This window comes from Neolamprologus multifasciatus, chromosome 10, assembly GCF_963576455.1.
Source record: "Neolamprologus multifasciatus chromosome 10, fNeoMul1.2, whole genome shotgun sequence".
NCBI classification, from domain to species: Eukaryota; Metazoa; Chordata; class Actinopteri; order Cichliformes; family Cichlidae; genus Neolamprologus; species Neolamprologus multifasciatus.
Window position 1 is genome coordinate 6,442,032 of NC_140448.1, and position 22,958 is coordinate 6,464,989.

A 22,958-nucleotide genomic window follows, 5' to 3' on the forward strand; every position below is an offset into this window, starting at 1 on the left:
CCAGTGTCAACATCTCTTCTCCACCAGTTCATCAGCTCAGCTCACGTTAGTCACAGCCCACTCTTGCTTCATGGTTATGGTCTCTGTGTTGTGCCTCTATCACCTCTCTGGACCATCACTCGCCTCCAGCTCTTTCTCTGGACGCTGGTTGCCATTAGTCTTCGCTCTGTTCCCGGACTCATTCCTCCCCCCCTGCCTGCCCTCCTGCCCACGGCTCCTGTAGATCAGATAAAACAGGTCAGACTCTCTCCACACACCCACCTTCCAGGACACCCACCCAGCCATTCCCTCTCCCCACGAGCCTCACACACTCAGCCAAGTAAGACGCAAACCCATTCAGTATCACTGAATTCAGTGTTCAGTTCTCCTCACCGCTGTCTCGCTCTGTCCACATCGTATCTCAGATACCACACTAGTCATTCCTTCGTTGTGCCATTGTTTATCCTTGTGTTTATCAACAAAGCTTGAGAATCCTTGTTGCTGTTTTCCAGGTTTGAATCTGCACTCAGGTCCACCTGCTGTCCTCCGTGACACAATAAAACGGTCACGCTTTGAGGTTGTTGTGGTGACTTCAGTATCAAGAAAACAAATCGCCGCTCTGAACTCAAAGGTTTATTTATTGACTGAATAAAGTCTCAGTTTGTATGTAGTTGTTCTGTAATTGTGACAGTAGCAAAGTCTACATGCTAATGTTGATGCAAGGTTGTTTTTCTTCTTCTTCTTCTTCCTGAGACTCAAAGTGATATTCTGCAGAGTAAAACATGGTGTCGACAGAACCTCCATCCTCTGTCTGCCGCCTCCTTCAGCTGTCCTCTGAAGCTCCACCTTTCTACATCAGCTCACGGCTTGTGGCTTAGCTTTCACTCAGGGCTCTACAGCAGGAGGTGAGTTGATTTCTTCCTAGCTTCATACTCAGGAAATAGCAGAAACTATAACTCTAAATGGTTGAGATATCATTTTAATGCATCCACTTTATGTCCAGTCAAAAGTGAAGACTGATGTTATGACTCCCGTAGTGTGTGAATTATGTATGAAACCATATTAAAAGAGCATTAAAGCTCCTTTTCTATGTAACAAAGTTAGATGTTAAACTTTCTGCTCATATAAAACGAAATGATGCATATATGCATAATATTATAGGCCGTCTGCTTATTATGTGCAGCTTAAGTAAAGCTAACAGCAAAGCTGCTGAAGCTGCTGCACCGATCTCTCTGTCGCTCCACTGCTCACTACTTTTGAAGGCTAACAGAGAAGCAGACTTTTCTGAATCAGGTAAAAGAATTTCTCCTCCCTCTTTTGATTCTTTCAGATTTAAGCACTGATGCAGAAACGAACCCAGCTAAAGACAAATGTGTCCAGATGAAAAAAGTAACGTCTGAATTTCTTAGTATTTAGCTGTTCATGGATCAAACACAGCTTGGTTTGACTTCAAGGATCAATAAAAGCATCTGTGAGCTTGAAGGAGAGCTACATGACTAAACACAAGCTCAGAGCATCACACAGCGGCGACTGTCACCATGATTGACCTGAGTTTCTTGACCAAAGAGGAACAAGAAACCATCCTGACTGTGCTGAAACGAGATGCTGAGCTGAAGAAGCTCGAGGACCAACGTGTCCAGTGAGTCGGTCGCTCTATTGTTCAGTCACAGGAAAAACAAAGATATCGATTACTCCTTCAATCTCTTATTATCACATATGTGTATACACACACACACACACACACATATGTGTATATATATATATATATATATATGTGCGTGTCTCCTGTACTATAGAAATGTATAAAGGGTAAGTTTATTAACTGTTATAATTTCCACTCAGAAACCTGCAGAAGTCAGTGATGAACAGAAGCCAGCTGAGATACTTGACTGGAGAATGGTTCTATGAGACGAAGCAGCTTCGCCATCAGGATCGCATCCATGGCTCTGACATCATCAGGGCCTCCATGAGGCGCACACATCAACTGAAGACGATACGTAAGTCTGCTGCATCCTTCCAGACGTGTGATACATTAACATGCAAGATCTCTCCAAGCCTGAAATCAAAGATTCTGAATATTTGCAACAATAAGTAGTTTTATTTCCACGCAGAGTCAGGCTGCATCTACAGATCCACCCAGACTATTCATCAGTGCTGTTTTTGTCTTAGAACTCATGAAGCCCAAACTGACCATTGTGTCTTTCATATTTTTGAATCACAAACACCAACATTAAAGGCAAGTGAGGCCTTTAATGTTGTTTTGTGTTCGTTTGTGATGTTGTCGCTGACGCACTAAAATGATTCTTGGAGTAAATTTGGTCGGTCGGCCAATTCTGAAGGTTCCCTGTTTCAGTTTTCACAGCTGTGGATCTCTGTGGGTCCCTGGACTCCAAATACCTTTGTAACCATTTCCAGACTGATAGATGTCCTTCATCTATTTTCTTAATCATTCTTAAGTTTCATCAGAAAGTTTCTGTTTAAGAGATTTATTGATTTAACACACAGACAGTAACCGACCTGGGCGAGTGCAGTTAAACTCGGTTGTTCACAGTTCATTCATGGTTTGGATAACCTTAACTGTGATGTGCTGCAGTGGAGCTCTCCCACACATCGGCTGAGAGATGCAGCTTTGTCAGCACTGAGAGCAAAGACGTGTCCTCACCAGCTGTTTGCTGTGGCGTCCTCCAGGCGCCTCACGTGGAGCTCAGCAGTAATCAGTGAGTATAAGATAAACAAGCCGTGATGTCACACAGATCTGTTCTTTATCAATATTTTGACTCCTGAAGTTTTCACACAGTTTGAACTGCTTCTCTCTTCACACTCACATTTCCTTACGTGAAAACACGGGAGTGTGGCAGTAAGCATAATCTACTTAATTTAGGGATTTTAAATCTGCCATCTCCACCATGGGGCCAGGGCCGTGGTCGCGGTATTTCCAGGTTTCCTCCCATAATCCAGGTCCTTTGAGCTCCATCACATGCTCCACTCCAGGATTATTTGCTCTTAACTGCTCGTTAGGGGACTTGTGCACTAAGTGATACTTATGACTCGCCCTGTACCGCTCACTAATCTCCTTACGAGGTCTTATACGTTCATGTTTCCACTGTTCTGGGGACAAGTCCCACAAATTCTTTGCTGCCATTAGTGAGATAAGATTTCTGTTCTGCATCAGGTCTGTGAGAGTCGCTGGCTGCTGAAAGCAAAAGAGGTTTTGGTGTTTAGTAAATGTATTTGAACGTTACAGTTATGACAGGTACAGTTAAGCTCTGCTGGTGCAGTTTGATGGAGTCCACGGGCTAAATTTACTGGTGTGTAAAATGATGGTTTTTGTTTGATTAAAGGCCGAGCTGTCAAACGAGTCCAAACATCAACATTCACACTTTCTTCTGCCAGTAAATTCACAAACAGCTGTTTTTAGAAAACACTTCAAAGTTTGTTTGTTCAGTGTAAAGTTTTATATGAAAATTAAAGAAATATTTGTAAAAAGTTACATTTTGAATCTGAATGTAACTGAATGTCTGTTTGTTCTTATCAGAGGATTTACTTCATTTCTATGAGTCAGAGAGCGTGTTTGTTTAGCTCATTCAGATCATTTTACTGACTGTTTCCAGTGTGTGTGTGTTATAAGGACAGCAGTGAGGTTGGGGTGGCTGTAGCTCAGGTGCAGAGCAGGTCAGCCACTAACCAGAAGGTCGGTGGTTCGATTCCAGGCTGCCTCCTGACTGCATGCCAAATATCCTTGGGCAAGATACTAACTGTTTGCCTACTGGTGGTGGTCAGAGGGCCCGGTGGCGCCAGTGTCCGGCAGCCTCGCCTCTGTCAGTGCGCCCCAGGGTGGCTGTGGCTACAATGTAGCTGCCATCACCAGTGTGTGGATGACTGGATGTGTAAAGTGCTTTGGGGTCCTTAGGGACTAGTAAAGCGCTATACAAATACCATTTACTCTGGCACTTTCCAAATAAAAGTTAAAAAGTGTGAATCTGTTTATCTCGACTTTTGCTTTGTCAACATCGCGTGTTCTTTGTTTACAGTCATCAAAATCAGAAGCTCGATGAAACCCAACAAGAAACTCTGAATCCACAGCCTCGCATGAAGGTTTGTTTCTGTAATTGAGAGAAATGACTGTAGGTTCATGTTACAGTGGCTGCGTGTGTTGTGTTGTAATCTTCTTCTTGTTGCAGATAAGAAACCCGTTCAACAGCGAGCCTGAAGAGGAGAGTCAGGCATCGGAGGAAGCAGTGAATCAAACACAAACAGAGGAATGTGAGTTATTATGGAAACATTATATTCTGGTTATTATAATATATATTGTGACTGGAAGTGGATTATTTTCTGAACAAGCCCATCAACAAACAATACATACAGACAGATTTATTGCTGTTTAAGGAGACCAGATGTCATGTGACCTCATGTTTAAAAACCCTGCGTCTGCTCACACTGGCTGTTTGTTTCTTACAACGTTACCTTATTTTACTCAGAAATCCCCCCAAATAATAACAAACGTTTACTTGTGGAAACAACGTTGAGCTGGGCTCTTGAGTTCTCTGAATCACTAAAATGAGCTGTGAGCAGAGATTTTCTCAGCGGTCGTTCAAAGGAAATCCAAATACCAGAGGCTGCCAGCGTCGCTGGGGAATTACAGAGATGTACATTCCAGAGCTCTAATCTGCACGGCATGACTTTGGGTCTGGAAAACTTTCACAGAAATAAACAACCAAAGATAACAATGACAGTTCAGACACGACACAATAGGTCATCTGGGGCCAGATGTGCTACACGGGGCAGCGCTGTAACAAATATGCTGATAGGTGTGCAGGAGAAATAGAAATGCAACGTGGATCTCAGTGCAGCTGTGATGTAAACAACATAAAGAACAATCCTGTGCTTGTGTCAGAGCAGGAGACTGCTGACGGGTCGTCACAAAAGACTGAACGCAGCATCTTTGCTGATTCATGAAAAGATGAAGACAAACACATATACAGAGCTGCTCCAGTCCTCATCTGTGAGGACACGGATGACTCAGGCTCAGAGTTCTGGACCACAGGAGAACTTCATATCTTTTGACCCTTTAAAATCCCAAAAGCAAGAACAGGATGTACAAGTTCCTCTTCCAAGGTGATCAAGCTCCACTCTTCAAGAGGACGGACCCACAGATCCGACAGTATAAGCACATCTGTAGGAGGAAGCCTCAGTAATGAAGAAGTTTCCTTTCAGTCTCACTTGACATCAGCAATCATTTGATCACAGAGAAAAATCAAATGGAGAGACGGTAACATCTTGATTCAAAACCACGGTGCTGACAGACACAGAGTCTCAGAGTGTAGACAGACGAGCTGAGGAGCTCCTGCAGTCCTGCAGCTGTACATTCAACATGTTACCAGCTCAAAGTCCCAGCAAATCTGAATCTTTCACATTTGAAGAAGATGATGAAGGAATCAACAAGATCTCAGACCTGCCACCAAAAGGTAATTCAACAGGAATCCTGCAGTGCTGAGGAAGACTCTCTTTAAAACCCTTACACAGCAGCACTATGTTAGGCCACAGGAGGCTGCTGGTCCCTCTGTTTACCGACTGCACAGAGTGATGATCTGCACAGACCACAGAGTAGGACACCAAAGTGACAGTTTCACTGGTGCAAAACACATACAGACACTCCAGTCCAGACTCAGCTAGCTTCTGCTGTGGGCAGATTCAGTGAGCTTTTACATCAAGATCATGACTGACAGACACAAATATTATCTCAATATTAGGTTTTCTGTTTTTACACAAAAAGCACATGACATTACAGTTTTTACTATTTGTTTTCTTAATGAATCATTGTTATAAACCTTTCTTTGAATGATTTCTGTCCATAACTGAAGAATAATTGCTCAGTTTTTAGCTGTTGTTAGACTCTCCCAATGATAAATACACTATATGCCAAAAGTTCACTTAGCACATCCCAAATACTTGAATAGAGTGATGTGATATGAGTGAGACCAGATCAGAGTACAGTTGTTATTAAGTGCATGTGCAGTGGTGTGCAGAACTATGTAGAGTCCAGTCCTGCACCTGGTTCAGGCCCAAATAGTCTGGGGAAGAAGCTCCTCCTCTTTACCTTATCCGGTCGTTAAGTCATGACGTGACGAATCCTACTTCCGGGCCTAAAGTAGTCTGCGTTTAATTTGGCTTTTGTGTTGTTAACATGTTTAATGTTTTGTATTTTCTTCTATTTAATCTCAAAAAGCTCCTAAAACAGTCAGTGATCACTGTTGACCTCCCTCAGCTTTTATTACCGCTAATCATTTATTTAAGCTCAGTTTTTAAAACCTTAGCATGTAACTACAGCCCAGCCCATGCAGCAGTATATGAATGACTAACCTCGTATTGTGGATGGATTATCTCAGTTGTTCTCCTGCTGAAGTTTGGTCCTTTTACAGCATCCTGCCATGAGATTACATTTGTTCCTGACCACCGAGAACACTCACGTTAACTTTTATCGAGTGGAAAAAAAGTTAGCTTGTTTATATTATGCTAACATAGCTGTGTCGCTAGCGGTCACGTAGCACATCATTATATACCAGCTAGCCAAACTTCAGTAACCCTACAAACATCACTGCTGTTTAGTTTTCTGTCTTCATTTATGTTGGAAGTGATAACAGAGCTGTACGTTTTAATTTGTTTCCAAAACCCCGCAGTCAGGACATGCTATATTGTATTTAGATAGAAGCTAGCGAGCTAACTTCCTGCTAACTTCTAACTCCGTTAAATGTCATAAATTTCGTTTTCATGGATGTCTGGATGTTAAACTCAATTGTTACACCTGGTAGAGCAGAACGCTGATCATTTTATTAAAGATGAAAGACTTTAGACAGTTTTTCAACTCTCAGTAATGCCACAGTGATCGTTTGATATATGGACCTGCAGTGGAGTTTAGGCCCAGACACGGCTAGTGACGTCAGACTGAACCACCGGATTGGCCTTAAGGGAGCGGAAGTGCTTCCCTGACCTCAACAGTGAGAAGAGTCCATTTTCGGGACGAGAGAGGTCTTTCATTATCTTCCTCTCTTTGCACCACTTAGACTGCAGGTTACCAACTTTCTGCAGAGTCACTACAGACCTCCAAACTTCACGTGGCCTTCAGATTAGCTCAAGAAAAGTCTGTAGAAAGCTTCATGGAGTGGGTTTCCATGGCCGAGCAGTTGCATTCAAACCTGACGTCACTAAGTGCAAAGTGTCAGCTGTTTGATGTCAAGCATGCTGCCGCTGGAATCTCGAGCATCGAAGCCAAGTCACACTTCTCCATCCGTCAATGGATGAGTCTGGGTTTAGCAGTTGCCGGGAGAACTGACTCTGCCAAGTGTAGATTTTGATGGAGGTGGGATTATGATGTCGGGTTGTTTTACAGGAGCTGCGCTTGGCCTCCTAGTAGGACAACTGCTCCCAACTGTGTGGGAACAGTCTGGGGATGGCACTTTCCTGTTTCAACCTGACTGTGCAGCCGTGCACAGAGACTCCTGACCACAACCCGATAGACCACCAAATACTTTTGTTTGTGGTGGCTGTAGCTCAGGATAAAGCAGGTCATCTCCTGATCAGGTTGGTGGTTCGATCCCAGACTCCCCAAGTCTGCATGCTGAGTATCCTTGGGCAAGATACTGACCCTGAGTTGCTCTTTGGTGCGTCCATCAGAGTATGAATGAGGTTAAGTAGGAAGCACTGAAGCTAAGAAGAAAGTGAGTGTGTGCGTGTGGTTTAAGTAGTTTTTCCTTTTTGTTTTCTTTCTGACTGTTACATCACTGACAGTAAAGTAAAAACACGGACTTGTTTGTCTCTACAATTTGTTTTGTTTATTGTTGATGTTGATTGACAGAAATAAATAATTGTTGCTCTGCATATCAACAGCTCGGTGTTGGTTCCTACAGCTGATTTTTTATTTTTATTTGTGGTAGGTTACAGGAGGAGCTCCAGTCCCATCACGCCAGCCCTGAGACGGTTATCCTCAAGGAGCAGGTCTTCATCCGAAAGTCTGGAAAGTCTGAGCCTGACCTCACAAACGAGTAACGACCATCACTGCACGCGCAACAGCCCCCTTTAAAACTGAATCAGTATCATTAGCACACATCACTGCAGTCACACTTCAGTGTGTGCAGCTTATCTGTAGGTCAGGATGTAAATGTGGCTGCTCGGTAAAGATTTTCAGACGTACAACAAAATAAATCTTGACGCCGCCTTTCTGAGTCCTTTCTCGTGGTTCCCAGAGAACCCAGAGTAATTCAAGCCAACGAATGCATCTAAGTATGGACGGCAATAAAGATAAACATGAAGTTATCTTTATACACATTTTAATCAGGATGCAAAAGATGGCTGAGCCGTGATTTCAACATCAGCATACGTTTGTATTCACTGCACAATATTAAACTTCCTCTCTTCCACCAAAAGCTTCCACACTCTGCAGCTCGAGGCTGATGAAGAGCAGCGTGTCAGAACCCGTCCTTCTGTACAACAAGGTAAATTAGCCTTGGTCGACTCGTGCATATTGAATGGAGCTGTACGTTGTGTCTGACCTGGTGCTTCTCTTTGCTCTGACAGAAGGACGGTGGAGGCCCTCTGGAGACCAGCATGAGAGCTGAAACAAACACCAGCAGCTCCACGTATAGTCTAACGTCCTCTGTATGTCACATAATGCTTCCTATTGACACAATGTGTCGTTTACATTGAAAGACTGAATGCTAATTTGTCACTTTTTAAAGATTCGAATGCAAAACCTGGTAGTTTGGTTTGTTTGCTAATGTGCAGATGCAATGTTGCTGTTATATGGGAGCGATAGACTGGAACCTGTTACAGAGTGAATAAACAGAACATACAATGTGAAAGTCACAGTTTTCACTTTAAATAAAAAGGCTCGAATATCAGAGGTTTTTTATTTCCTCTGATTGACTGAACAGGTCAGCAGCAGCATTTGTCCTGCAGACTCTGCTGAAATCAGCGTCCAGGGAAGCATCCAGTTTGCTGTGAACTACATCCAGAAGCTTGGAGAGCTTCATGTTTTTGTGATGCACTGCAGAGATCTGGCCTCAGCTGACAGAAAGAAACATCGCTCTGACCCGTAAGTGCTGAACGTTGAACCACGTTTAACGAACAGTGAATCACGTTTGCTAAAGATGTATTTTCTTGACATAAAGTGTCAAATATTCACAAAGTAAATCAAGTTTAGAACAGAGTTTAACTCTGCTGTGCATTCACAGGTATGTGAAATGTTATCTTCTTCCAGACAAAACTAAGCTGGGAAAGAGAAAAACCAGTGTGAAAAACAGGACATTAAACCCCACCTACAACGAAATCCTGACGGTGAGAGCGCCATATTTAATCTTTACACGTCTGTTTGTGTAAACACTGAACTCTTGTTCAGCTGAAAACAATAAAATGAATTTATTCATTTTATTCAAAACGTGTCCGGTTGTACTTGTTTCATGATTCCAGCTGTTTACTGGCTGTGGTTCGTTTCCTTTTATTAACGTCTGCTCAGTGAACACCAGCTTTATAAACCCTGTTCATGAAAGAAGTAGCTCGTTCTTATACATCATCATCACATCTGTGCAAAACGTTGGGATGGGGCAACAAAACGCCAGAAAACTGAGCAGCACTGAGAAGAAACAGGTTTTTCACCTAGTTTGGTTAACTAGCTCCTTACTTACTATCGGTCAGTAACATGACTGGATATAGAGACCTTTGAGAGGCAGGATTTTAAAAATGTGCAAAAAACTCCACGAATTGTGGAAAAACTTGATTATCAACAGTAGTTAAAATCACCAGAGAGTCCAAGAATCTGGAGAAATCTCGTGCACAGAGATCTGAGGTTGTATTTATATAACATCCAGTCAACAAGCAGCTTTTAACAGGTTAAAACCACAGACTGACCACACAGCCAGCTGTCACCGCTGTCTGTCTGAGAGCAGGATGGAGTGGTTGGACCCTTAACCAGAGATGGGCAGTAACGCGTTACTGTAATCCGATTACTTTTTTAAAGTAACGAGTAAAGTAAGGGATTACTGTTGCAAAAAAGGTAATTAGATTACCGTTACTTTCCCGTAGGAACGCTGCGTTACTGCGTTACTAAAACCGTGATTTTTTGCGAGAATGTCTCATGACAGTGACGTAAGCGAGTGCGACGTTCGTGACAACAGCTGTGTGCAGATCAACAATGGATCATATATCGAGTGCAGAGAGAGTATGAGCGTGCAGCGTTTAAAGCGTGGAAGTACTGACCTTACTTTGAGTTTGATCCATAAAAAGTGACAAAAACATTAGTGTCCGTTGTGCGTGGGAAGAAAACTTATTTTTACAGCGAAAAAACCCCTAAACTTCCAAACAAGCACCGAGTAGCTACGACGTAATGGGAAACTCACAGAGAAACTCGCGGATTCTTCCACTGACCGCGGCACACCTGCACCAGGGTAACCCTCCGCCTACCCCCACTCCTGCTTTACAGGTGAAAATAGAGCAACAGGACCGCTAGTCTTTGACTTTATTTATTTTCTGCTGTGTTTTACTTGCATCTATTTGAAAGACTGAGTGTAAACACAAAAAATATTTTATTTTATGTGCTGGAATGTGCAGAAAATAGGTTTAAATGTTAAACTAATTTCTTCCAGTCAGAGAATGTTGCAGATAATTAAATGTTTGCTTGATGCATAAAGTTAAAAGATTAAAACTAATAAAACAAGTTTTAAAAAGAGACTTTTCCATTTGATTACATTTTGTATGATGATTATGCAGAAAAAAGTAGAATTGGGCTGAAAGATCTATCACTTTATCACCTATTCAGGTTGTAAATCGTGTTTTTAAAATGTAACTAAGTAACTAAGTAATTAATTACTTTTGAAAATAAGTAATCAGTAAAGTAACGGGATTACTTTTTGGGGGAAGTAATCAGTAATTAGTTACTGATTACTTTTTTCAAGTAACTTGACCAACACTGTTTGTAACTGCAGATCAGAACCATGCAGCTATAGATCTGCAGATATTTACATAAAGACACCAGGATGGAGGTCAGAGAGCAAAGCCCAAACTAAGGGGGAAAGATGACCCAGTTCATGACATTAGAAGCTTATAAATAACAATGACAGAGGAGAGAAGGAACGCATCACATCTCAGCAGGTAACAGTTTAGCAGCAAAACTGAGGGGCTGTTCAGGACGATCTGATCGAGCCCAGAGTGAACATAAGCCTTATGTTAAAAGTGTCTCCTGAAACCGAACTTTGAGGAACTCCAGGAAGCAAATAATCCTGCGCTGTAAGAACAAAGTGCTCCACTGCTATTTCAAAATATTCAAAATATTAGTTGTTCAAAGGAAGTATGATAAAGGACTAACCTTTGGCAATCGTGATGGGCATCAATGAGTCGAGGGCTACTTACATAGTTTTTATGCTGACGATATTATAGAAACAGGGTTTTACAGGATGGCATTAGCATCTAAGGATAATAAGTTCTACTTCTGTTCATCGTCTTTTCCCGTTTTACAGTTTAAAGTAACGATGCCGGAGTTGAAAACTCAGAGTCTGAGCGTTTCAGTGTGGCACGACAGCAGCTTCGGACGCAACCGATTCCTGGGTGACGTGAACCTGAATCTGTTGGAGTGGGACTTCAGCAACACTCAGATGAATGAATATGCTTTAAAAACCAGGGTAAAGGCTTAATTATTAAGCATTATGTGAATATTGTCGCAGTTATTAGACGTTTACTCAGCGTAACCCTTCAGGTGTCAGCACCAGCCTCAGCACCAGCTCCCTCGTGTCTCATCGACAGCAGCGCACAGATGAGAGTCGCTCTGAGGTTCCTGCCGCAGACATCCCTCAGTGAGGCCTGCCTTTTGATCAGCTCTCTCCCTTTATGTTCATCATTTATATTACTTATTGTGGTCTTATTGCACGCACAGGTAGAACATCTACGATGGAAAGCGCTGAGATGCAGATTTGGGTGAAAGACTGCAAGAATCTTCCGCCGGTTCGAGGCCTCATTATCGACCCATTTGTGAAATGGTAGGAAACAGTTCACTGTGTGCTGAGATCCAAAGTCTGAACCGTGAAATAACAAAACCAAAATAAACTGTATTTTCTTGTTTAATTATGTTATTTCAACCAAACTGGTTTATTTCAAATAGTTTCTCCATTTAATTTCAATTCAGTTCAGTTTCAGTTATACAGCACCAAACCACAGCAACCTTAAGGTGCTTTATTGTAAGGTAGACCCGAAAAATACAATTGAGACAGAGTGGAGACAGTTGTGTGATTATGGGCTCAAAATGTGGTCATAAATATTTTGTACTTGTAAATTAGTTTCGTATGTGTAAAAAAGATTTGTGACAGCCAAACCCATCTGTTCTCTGATTGGATTGTTACATTTGTGATTGACATGACATTGACCAATCAGATGAAAGGAAGAAAAATAGGGTCAAAAGTCGTACTTGTAACTTGCAGGGTTTTTTCTGGCTAAGTCCACACACAAATCTTTTTTACAAACACACAAATTCTTTTTACACATACAAAACTGATTTACAAGTACAAAATATTTATGACCACATTTTGAGCCCATATGTGATTGGTTGCAGTTTGAGTCCCGAAGCAGCAGCTAATTATAAAAGTGACGTAAACAGTTATTGGAAAATTGCAAAAAGAGCAAAGTGTCAAAGTGAGAACGCTTCCTGTAAAATTATCACTCAATTAACCAATTAACCGATTATTGTTTTACGTTAAGTGAACATGTGTAACACCTTACAAAAGCAATCATTTGAAAATATCACTGATCCATTGCAGTGCACCCACCATCAATATCTCCACACCTGCCTGCAGCACAGATTTGGCACAATATACAAACAGAGGGAAACCCAGAACGCAGAACTCACAGAAGTCAAAATCACAGCTTTACTGCTGGTGACAAAGAACAAAAAAATACAAAACTAAACAGTAAACAGGTCGTTCTACAATAAGGAGAACACAACAACACACAGAGCGAGACGCACACACTACATACACAAGAAAGTGATTAAGGGAAGTGGAGACACGTGGGCACACAGCTGGATTAAATCATGACTAATGCAACACAGGAAGCGACTCAAACAAGACTGAAGACTATCAAAGTAAAACAGGAAGTAACACACACTGAGACACATGAACTGAACAGTGAGACTTGGGATAAACAGACATGGAGACTCGACTGGGAGACTGCACATAAGTAACATCATGAGAAACCAAGGACTAGAAGCAAAGATATTATATTCACAACAGACTTAAAGATGAATCATCTCTAATGAAAGAATCATGAGTCCATAATACATTCAAAAACTGTCACAGACCCAGGACTGTGACTTATTTATTATTTACCATGCCTTATTTATTGATTTCATTATGATTATTTGCACAAGTGTTTCAGTGCGTTCCTTCCAAATGAATTGTTTCCTTCTATCTCCTGCCTGTCCTGCTGCTGCAGTGCTCTACGTCCTGATACAAGCCGGAGGAGCCGACAGAGAACTCGCGTAGTGACAAGGACAGCCAATCCCATGTTTAACCACACCATGGTGTATGACGGCCTCCGACCAGAGGATCTCAGGGAGGTCTGCGTTGAGCTCACAGTGTGGGATCGTGGCCGACTCGACAATCACTACATCGGAGGTCTGAGGCTCGGCCTGGGAACAGGTGAAAGTTTACTCCATCGTCAGACTATCAAGTACAAATGTGAGCTCTGCAAACTCTTTTCCACCTGGCACTGAACCTGGCCTTCACTTCTCAACCCAGTACAGTCTCAATCCGATTATTAAGTGATGACGTGACGAATCCTACTTCCGGGCCTAAAGTAGTCTGCGTTTAATATGCTTTTGTGTTGTTAACATGTTTAATGTTTTGTATTTTCTTCTATTTAATCTCAAAAAGCTCCTAAAACAGTCAGTGATCACTGTTGACCTCCCTCGGCTTTTATTACCGCTAATCATTTATTTAAGCTCAGTTTCTAAAACCTTAGGATGTAACTACAGCCCAGCCCATGCAGCAGTATATGAATGACTAACCTCGTATTGTGGATGGATTATCTCAGTTGTTCTCCTGCTGAAGTTTGGTCCTTTTACAGCATCCTGCCATGTGATTACATTTGTTCCTGACCACCGAGAACACTCATGTTAACTTTTATCGAGTGGGAAAAAAGTTAGCTTGTTTATATTATGCTAACATAGCTGTGTCGCTAGCGGTCACGTAGCACATCATTATATACCAGCTAGCCAAACTTCAGTAACCCTACAAACGTCACTGCTGTTTAGTTTTCTGTCTTCATTTATGTTGGAAGTGATAACAGAGCTGTATGTTTGAATTGTTTCAAAACCCCGCAGTCAGGACATGCTATATTGTATTTAGATAGAAGCTAGCGAGCTAACTTCCTGCTAACTTCTAACTCCGTTAAATGTCATAAATTCCGTTTTCATGGATGCCTGGATGTTAAACTCAGTTGTTACACCTGGTAGAGCAGAACGCTGATCATTTTATTAAAGATGAAAGACTTTAGACAGTTTTTAACTCTCAGTAATGCCATAGTGATCGTTTGATATATGGACCTGCAGCGGAGTTTAGGCCCAGACACGGCTAGTGACGTCAGACTGAACGACCGGATACCTGACAAGATAAGGTGGGGCCAGGTTTCACAATGAGCTCACCCGAAACCCTGGCTGATTGTGACCCACACCCATTTTCACACCTTGGCTCGTGTGATTAGGTAGAGCAGAGCTTCCCAAAGTGTGGGGCCCGCCCCCTAGGGGGGCGCAGAGCAATTGCAGGGGGGGGCGCAGTATGAAAAGGGGGGAAGAAAAAACAAAACACTTGGACACTGCTAGCACAGGCGCTCACAGACACGCAAAGCAGGAGATGAAGCATCACTGAATATGTTTCCAAACCAACTTCATTCTAAGCCAAAGACTAGAAAATATGATGAAGCAAATCTTCCCTTTGGCTTCACCTGCACAAGTGCAGAGGTAGGTCTCCCTGCAGGATTGGTTTTCCCTGCGTCGGGAGCAGCGCTGGGCTGTTTAAATCACAGACAAACAGGATCCCACAGCTGTTTATGTTTTTAAACCCATTTTGCACAGAGAGGCATTTTTGAAAAATGTATTGATAGCAATGTTGAATATTATTACACATGAAAAAAAAAAACTACATGTAAAATAGTCACATGGTGATGCCTTTGCCTTTTTAAACACAGGGACAGTAACTGCGTGTAAACCTGCAGACAGTCAGATTAACAGTAATTTCTCTCTATCTGCAATTCATCTTATGTAAACAAATAACGTGGCGCACAGTGTGACGTGAAAAAAGTCACATACCTTTTAACTTGTGTGACCAACTCTGTATTCCTCGTCCACACGTAAATGCAAAAAATGAGTTTAAAAAATCTCAGTTTTCAGTGATTTGAAACGTTTACGTGGACGAAACAGCTGCGTTTTCAAAAATACCTGTGTAGGTGCGGACGCAGCGTAAAAGAGTTAGTAGTTTATTTTATTACCTGTAATTTATTGCAGATTACTTTTATTTGCTTAATTGTTTACTAAATGTTTGAGATGTGAAATAAACTGCAATGGAGCAAAATGTGGGTGTGGTTGGAGGATGTGTGCGTGCGCGCGTGAGAAAGTGGGGGGGGGGGGCGCAAACATTTTTCTTGTAAAACAAAGGGGGCCCAACAAAAAAAGTTTGGGAACCACTGAGGTAGAGGATCATCAGGGGGTCCTTTTGTCCCTCTCGGTGGGAAACTCCCACAGAGCTTAAATCTGGGACTCTCCACCATTTGACCCTAGAACTGAAGCTTCTCGGATAAGAGGTGAAACGTCTTAGAGCCACTTAAAGAAGTCCAGACGCTTTTCTTTCCAAGCTCCTTTGAGAATATAAGGAGGAGAAAGCAAAGGAAGCCCTGTTGTCAAAGGGTCAGAGGGAGGTTACACTGTGGTCTACAGCAGACCAGAGGTGGGCAAACGGTTTGGCACAAGGGCTTTAAAGACAGGTGTAGGGGATGGGGTAAAGTAACCTAATGTACGCCATCCCCACCTAAGGTAAGTTACGTACTTTATTCAATATTAGTGGGAACCGTGTTGTTGGTCACAGTATCGATGCTTGGTGTCAGTTTAGTTGTGGCAATTCTCAGGACAGCTTTTGGTGTTCATCAGTTTTCTGGGCTTTGTGCTGATAGCTCTTTATTGTCACAGTCATCCATAGTACAATATACGTCGGAACTACCACACCACACAGTAACTTAAGTAATAAAAAGAAAAAAAATGAGTGTATATTTATTGCACCTTGTTCTAAATATAAATATTATTATTGTTATTGTTGTTACCCCCTAAAAAAGTCCAGGTAGGTATCCAGTCAGGTCAGCTGTTAGCATTGATCAGGGCTGTTGCCCTGTTGTAAAAGCTGTCCTTGAGTCTGTTTGTTCGGGACCTCAGCAGCCTGAACCTCCTGCCAGACGGCAGCAGCTTAAACACCCGGTGTCCTGGGTGTGTACCGTCCCGTAGGATGCTGCGGTTCCTCCTGAGACAGCGAGTGCTGTACAGGTCCTTCAGGGAGGGACGAGGATGTCCAATGATTTTTTGGGCCATATTGCTGACCCTCTGGAGTGCCTTTCTGTGTGCTGTGGTGCAGCTGGAGAACCACACACCGATGCAATACGTCAGCACACTTTCAATGGAGCAGCGGTAGAAGACGGTCAGCAGCTCCTTCAGGTCCATTTTTCTGAGGATTCTCAGAAAGTGGAGACGCTGTTGGGCCTTCTTTAAACCGCAGAGGTGTTAGAGCTCCATTGGAGGTCTGTGTCTATGTGCACTCCCAGGAAACTGGACACCCTTTCCACGCACTCCCCGTTGATGCTGACAGGCTGCAGCTCAGACTTCCTCCTTCTGAAGTCGACTACCGGCTCTTTTGTCTTGGTGGTATTAAGGTCCAGGTTGTTGTCTGCACACCAATCTGCCTCTGAACCTCAGCTCTGTACGCCGTCTCGTCTCTCCCAGAGATGGTGTTCAGTGAAAGTTTGCTCACACATGTAAGTAGAGCCAAACAACACCAGCATCTCCATCTCTTGGAGGTTTGGAGGCTGCAGTTTTATCCCGTTTCACGGAGTTAAACTTTAGAAACTTCTGTAGAATAGAGTAAAAGATCTATCAGTTTACACTGTAACTCCTGTAGTGCTGTTTTAGGATCCAGTAACTGAAGTCAATTCTCAGTCTTTTCAAAACCTGAGAATTGGCTGCAGAGTTGTGCAGATCTTCCCTGTTTCAGAGGAAACGAGCGAATGTTTCGCCCAAAATGTGTCTTGAGAATGAAGCAAATCATTTTGGCTTTGAAGGCTTTCACACTTCATGCACACATTGATGTTTGTGCTGTAGCTTTGTGTTCTGCACATTCATGCATGTATCTCCTGTTTTGAACTTCGGCACTAGCTGAGATACTCATCCCAAAGTTAACAAGTCGGCCTTAGAGTGGTGAGTAAGTTGTGGTGGTCAGCATTAGTTTGTGCCGAGGAAAAATACATCCAACTCCGGGTTTTCCTCTTTCACGTTATCCTGGACTCTTGTCAGCAGCTCAATGTTTTTACTGTCAAGTTCAGCAATACTGCAGTGACCTTCACAAGTTTACGCCGTGGGTGTTTATATCGTGACGTGGACAGTACAACCACAAGCAGTAATACTCCTGGGAAACATTTAGGAAAACTGGTGGGAATGTCTTGTGTATCCGGCATGGGGCGCTGTCATTTACAGACTTACTACACTTTAAATGTTTTTAAAAGGGTTTCTGAGACTTTACAGAATCATAATGTTGAAGCGTTCATGCAGATGTTCACTTACAGCAAATAAAGCCGAGGCTGTGCTCACCAAACAAGCAAAATGATGCTGCCACTTTATGGTTATTGCTGATTTATTTTGTTTGAAGCACAAATTTATTGTTAAACTGCACTGCTAATGTTTTTATTCAGTAAAATTCAGCTCATTATTTAGTGGTCCTGTCAGAGAAAGGTGCGTTTGGCATACAACAGGTCAGGCAAAGATCACTCTGATAATCATGATCTTTGTGCGTTTCTCTCAAACATGACAGGAATATGTGCTCTGCTGTCTACAGTGGTTCTCAAACTGTGCACAGTCAGCACCACCTCAGAAAATACCTGGCCACCCTTATGATTAAAGTACAGTATCAGCCTATTTAACAACAGTTTACACGAGACTATTTTATTTCTTATATGAATGTTATTTCACTGCCATAAACAGTCATAACTGTACTTGACCATCATGTGACAAACTGACTGCATTAAAACATTCAACAGCTTCATGAAAACAATCGAAACAGAAACAACAAATTTCCCACTAATAACGATCGATCTTATCTTATTTGGTGGTCATTGGCAACTTGGCCTCCGTACCTAAAGGCACGTGCATGGCTCTGTGAGCTCACCTTCAGCCTTAGAGGCGAGTGAAGAGCCGACCTTCTCATAGATACGTGGTGCAAATGGAAAGAGAAAGCACGGCCGTGTCTGAACGTGCCGGGTATTCGCTGTGCAGTGAACATGTGATGGTTTCATGCATTCATTACTAAGAACATCGCCGCACTCTGCGCACAGCGTCCGGGGCTCATCCTCTGAACTTGATGTGACTTCTTCACGTCTTCACGTTTGATGCTATCACGCACCAGAAGTTTCACGGGTATTGCTGAAGTTGCTACTCGAGTTCACTGTCGTCGGCTTCAGTTTCTGCTGTGCTGATCAAAATATTCACTACAGTTCTCCTTTTGATACTTCCTGTTTGGAGCCAGGATCGCGCCTTGAGGCGACATTTGTTGTGATTTGGCGCTATATAAATAAAATTGAATTGAATTGAATTGAATCGCTTCGCTTTGAACGGTCATTTTTCATGCGTCCACTTGCCATCACGACTTAGTTTGTCAACACTTTCAGCTACTAGTCAGGTTGGCCTAGTCAGTGCCTGTTGAATACAGCTTTTCAAAAAAAGACAAAATCTAGTTTAAACTCAATTTTGGTTATCTTGCGGTAAAGAACATTTAATGTCTGCATATTTTAAATAATTATTTAATCTTAAAAAAAGTCTTGAAGACTTCCTGCGTACCACTAGAGGGAGCCCTGGTGCCATCAGTGGTACGCGCCACAGATTGAGAACGACTCTAAGCAAAGAAACTGAATGAACTAAATGTCAGATCATCAGTGGAAAGGACTCTGCATATTTGTAAGTTGCACTTTATTATAAACTCAAGATGATGTCACAAGGTTTACAGATATATTAACTCCAGTTTTATTAACATACCAAATATTCTGTTACACTGTGATTACATTTTTGTAAAGGAGGAAACACATCAGTGGGATTCACACAGGTGGCATTACTGTGATCTTTGCCGCGATGACTGTTAATTAGTTTGGAAAGCCGGCGCGGACTACCACACAGTGCTCCCACAGCAGACTGACCTCATTAATCACCCCGAATGTTTAAACGAGCGTTTCCAGTTCATCACTCTTCTTATCGTTGGTAGTTTTGAGAGCACGTGCTCCTCAGGAGAAGTTGTCACTTTCAACAAAAACTAAACATTCAAGTAGGAAAACCTTAAATGTTTGGACATCACAGTAATCTAGACATCACTTTATCTTCTAATGTCCCGTTTTTGTGAAAGGCAGGAGGTGCCTGGAAGGCACAAAGGCTGCTTTGTGACTGCCACAGTTAGCCCAAACAGCTGATAAGAGTCACACACAGTCCTGTGAGTTAGCCCAAACATAAGAGTCACACACATCTGCACACATCAAGCTAATACTGGTCTAATGCACTGGTGCAGCCCGAGGGGAGCGGCCACCATCCCCACGACTCATGCTGATGTTAATGTGTTTAAGTTACAGTCTGAGAACAGCTGTTCCAGTTAACTCATGTCTCACTGTTATTGTTACAACGGGCATCACAGCTGTGTTTGTTCGGTGTGGCTATGAGCACAGTGGCTGAGACTGATGTGCCTCTGGTCACTGTTTCTGTTGATGCTAATAAAGCTTTTTGTTTGTTTGGTGTAAAGAACACAGGACCTGCAAGTACAGGCAGAGCTGTAGGCAGCTATATGTGGCTCAAGACGTTTGCAAGGAAATTTAAAGGATAAATATTTGTTTGTAACAGTAAAAATGTCGTTTATGCTCATAATTCAAACTGAAGTGTGAACTAAACTAACAAACAATGAGCTCAGTGAAAAATGATGTTTTAGCAGCCTCACACACAACCTCCACATCTGGATCTCTGAGGAATATTTTATTCTTTGTTACATTTTCTTTTAAATTGTGTAAATTTATTAGATTCAAATGAAATTGAATAGTTTTGGTGATCTGCAGTGCAAAATGTCTGAATACTAAAACTGAACCTTTTTACATTTTAACAGGTGAAAATATTTAAAATGAATGAAAGTTGTCATAGAATGTGAAATTAAATTCAGTTTCATTTATAAACATCCAAATTACAGCAACGATAACCTCCAGGGGCTTTATATTTAACCGTAAGGGGAAAGGTAAGTACCCGAGTCAAAGCTTTTGTGAAGAAAGCGCTCTTGATGCCGAGTAAAAGGACGTGTTTGTGTCATGAGTCGCTGTGTGGCAGGCAGGAGTTGGACCCAAAATGTAGGCACCCAGGCATGAGGTTTAAACACAAAAACTCAGCTTTATTTGCTGGCAGGGGAAAATCATTGAAAAGCAAACTAAACTAAACTAAACTGGAAACTAATAAACAACACACACAGGGAGATCCACACAGCATGAGGGTACGACGCGACACTGACTCAGAGAAACACAGGGTTTAAATACACTGGGAAGTAACGAGGGGAATGAGACACAGAAGGAGGGCACAGCTGGGGGAAATCAGAACTGACGAGACAAGGAAGCGTAAACTGAACACACTGAGATAAGACAGAGACCTTCAAAGTAAAACAGGAAACACATAACACAGACTGAACAAAAGACACAGACTCACATGCAGGCACTACAACAGAGGGAACAGAGACGTGGGACCAGGGCAGACACAGACACTGACTGGACACGGGGATATAGCAGACAGGGGAGACAGCAACTAAGGATTACACAGAGACAAACCATAAGACATGACTCTAACGAAAACCCAAAGACTAGAAATTATAAATAATATAATAAATTCAAAAACCCTGGGTCAACGACCCAGGCATCCTAACAGTTTGTAGTCGAAAGGAGGAGGCGGACTCCCGGCAGCTGCATCTATCGCTTTGGCCTCTTGATGAAACCTGTCCTACAAATCCCTCTGTGACCTCAGAATTGTCATTAATGCCTCTAACAAACATCAGGAGCTGAGCTGTGTCTCAATTATGACGTCCTGATGTTGGAGTCATAAATATGTGGACAGAATAAATTTGCCTTGGTAAAGGTCAGAAGTGTTTGGAGTGCATCATCTAGTGACATCTACCTGGTATTGCAGGAAAATGCAGCTAAACACAGGAAAAAGTTAAATAAATATTTAACTTTTTAGGGAAATTTTGTAGTTTTGTAAATGTTTGATAGGCTGGACTAAACAGCCTAACTGGCCATCGTTTGTCCACAAATGCCATAAAGTTAAAGGTCAAACTTGTGTCTAACTTTTCATAGTCCTTCCTTTAGTTTGTTTAAAGCTTTACTGTAATGTTCCCTGTTAATTCCTGTTCATTTTACCCGAACGACAGGACAAATAATACATTTCACCTGTAGATAGTATCTTCAAATTTATGTCACTATTAATAGATTTTATTGTAAATTTTTTATTATCATTTTTGCCTGTTGCTCCATCTTTTACTCTTCTATGGATACAAACACCAGTACAGTACATCGTGTCACTCAGTGAAACGAGTGTACTGTCTGTGCTTGTCTGTGCAGGGGAGAGTTACGGTGTGGAAGTGTCCTGGATGGATTCAACGACAGATGAAGCTGATTTATGGCGGAGGATGTTACGCTCGGATGGTGAATGGGTGGAGGATGTTTTACCTCTGAGGATGCTGATGATGCCAAAGAGCATTTCAAAGTGACACCGTATAAAATGTATTAATTAATGTGTAGAAACTACACAGTATATACTTTTAGATGATCCACATCCACAACTAGGTTTGTCCATGTCACATGTTAAATTCATTATTTAATAAGAAATGCAGAAATGATCATCTATGATGTAAGCATCAATGAACTGTATAGTATGATCAATACAGCAAGCAATAAACAGAATGTTCATTTCACTTTTGGTTTGGTGGTGAAATAATGATTTTATTCACGACAGACAACACTTGGAAATTTAGATTTCTGACCTCATAACTGGAGATAATAACTATTATCAAAACCATACACACTAACCCCAGAGGCAACGATCTCTCTGGATCCTCAGTTTCCCCACATTTAGTTCTGTGTATTGCTGCGACAGATGTACTTCATCAGGATACCGCAGTAACAATTCGATGTCCCCACTCACAAGTACAAGCCTTCCTGAACATTTTCCTTAGTGGTTATCTCTGGGAGGATGTGCAAGTTATGAGTATAATGTATTGATAAACAGTGGCACTGTTGTTTAAAGGGAGGCTTCTGTAGACACAACAATAGTCAGAGGTCAAAAAGTATTATTTAGCTCTCGAAGACAAAAATGAAGACCTTCCACATTGGATGCAGTATGCAGGGCAGTATTACAGTGGCGCCTGGTTTTAAGTCTATTCTTTTAGATTCTGTGTTCACATTGGCCAGTTTCTCTCTAGTTGTAACGCCATCTTTCGTGATTTCACTGTTGAATTAGAACAATAAATCTGCCCAAGTACAGTAATACAATGTTAAGACTAAATACAGACTACAACCACCTTGTTCTTGTTCAAGTACTTCTTTTAGCTGGTCCATTTTACAATCGCTACTTTGGATGTTTCAGATTTCCTACAGTACATTTAATGCAGCAATTTCAACTGAAGGGCTCTGCACAG

At 42.0% G+C, this 22,958-nt stretch overlaps 1 protein-coding gene across 2 annotated transcripts; it reads left to right on the forward strand.

Annotated features, from left to right (window-relative positions):
* sytl2a (synaptotagmin-like 2a) lies at positions 1 to 22,235 on the forward strand. Of its 2 annotated transcripts, XM_085175854.1 has the most exons (16): positions 1 to 1,272; positions 1,389 to 1,618; positions 1,822 to 1,976; positions 2,573 to 2,696; positions 4,011 to 4,074; positions 4,161 to 4,242; positions 7,911 to 8,018; positions 8,401 to 8,468; positions 8,551 to 8,631; positions 8,907 to 9,067; positions 9,207 to 9,309; positions 11,484 to 11,645; positions 11,720 to 11,816; positions 11,897 to 11,999; positions 13,447 to 13,652; positions 21,883 to 22,235. In XM_085175854.1, the coding sequence occupies exons 2-16, from the start codon at positions 1,518 to 1,520 to the stop codon at positions 22,029 to 22,031; spliced, it is 1,764 nt and encodes a 587-aa protein (XP_085031980.1). In that variant the 5' UTR covers positions 1 to 1,272; positions 1,389 to 1,517; the 3' UTR covers positions 22,032 to 22,235. The 2 variants fall into 2 exon arrangements, with proteins under 2 accessions (XP_085031980.1, XP_085031981.1); XM_085175855.1 differs by having other exon boundaries at positions 1 to 1,618; positions 8,554 to 8,631.
* The last annotated feature ends 723 nt before the right edge of the window (positions 22,236 to 22,958 follow it).

What these genes read in the sequence shown, in the direction of transcription:
- sytl2a (XM_085175854.1), top strand. Translation starts at nt 1,518, where the DNA reads ATGATTGACCTGAGTTTCTTGACCAAAGAGGAACAAGAAACCATCCTG. An exon ending in TCAAACACAAACAGAGGAAT is followed by an intron (nt 4,243 to 7,910) that starts GTGAGTTATTAT and finishes TATTTGTGGTAG; the next exon opens with GTTACAGGAGGAGCTCCAGT. An exon ending in AATATGCTTTAAAAACCAGG is followed by an intron (nt 11,646 to 11,719) that starts GTAAAGGCTTAA and finishes GTAACCCTTCAG; the next exon opens with GTGTCAGCACCAGCCTCAGC.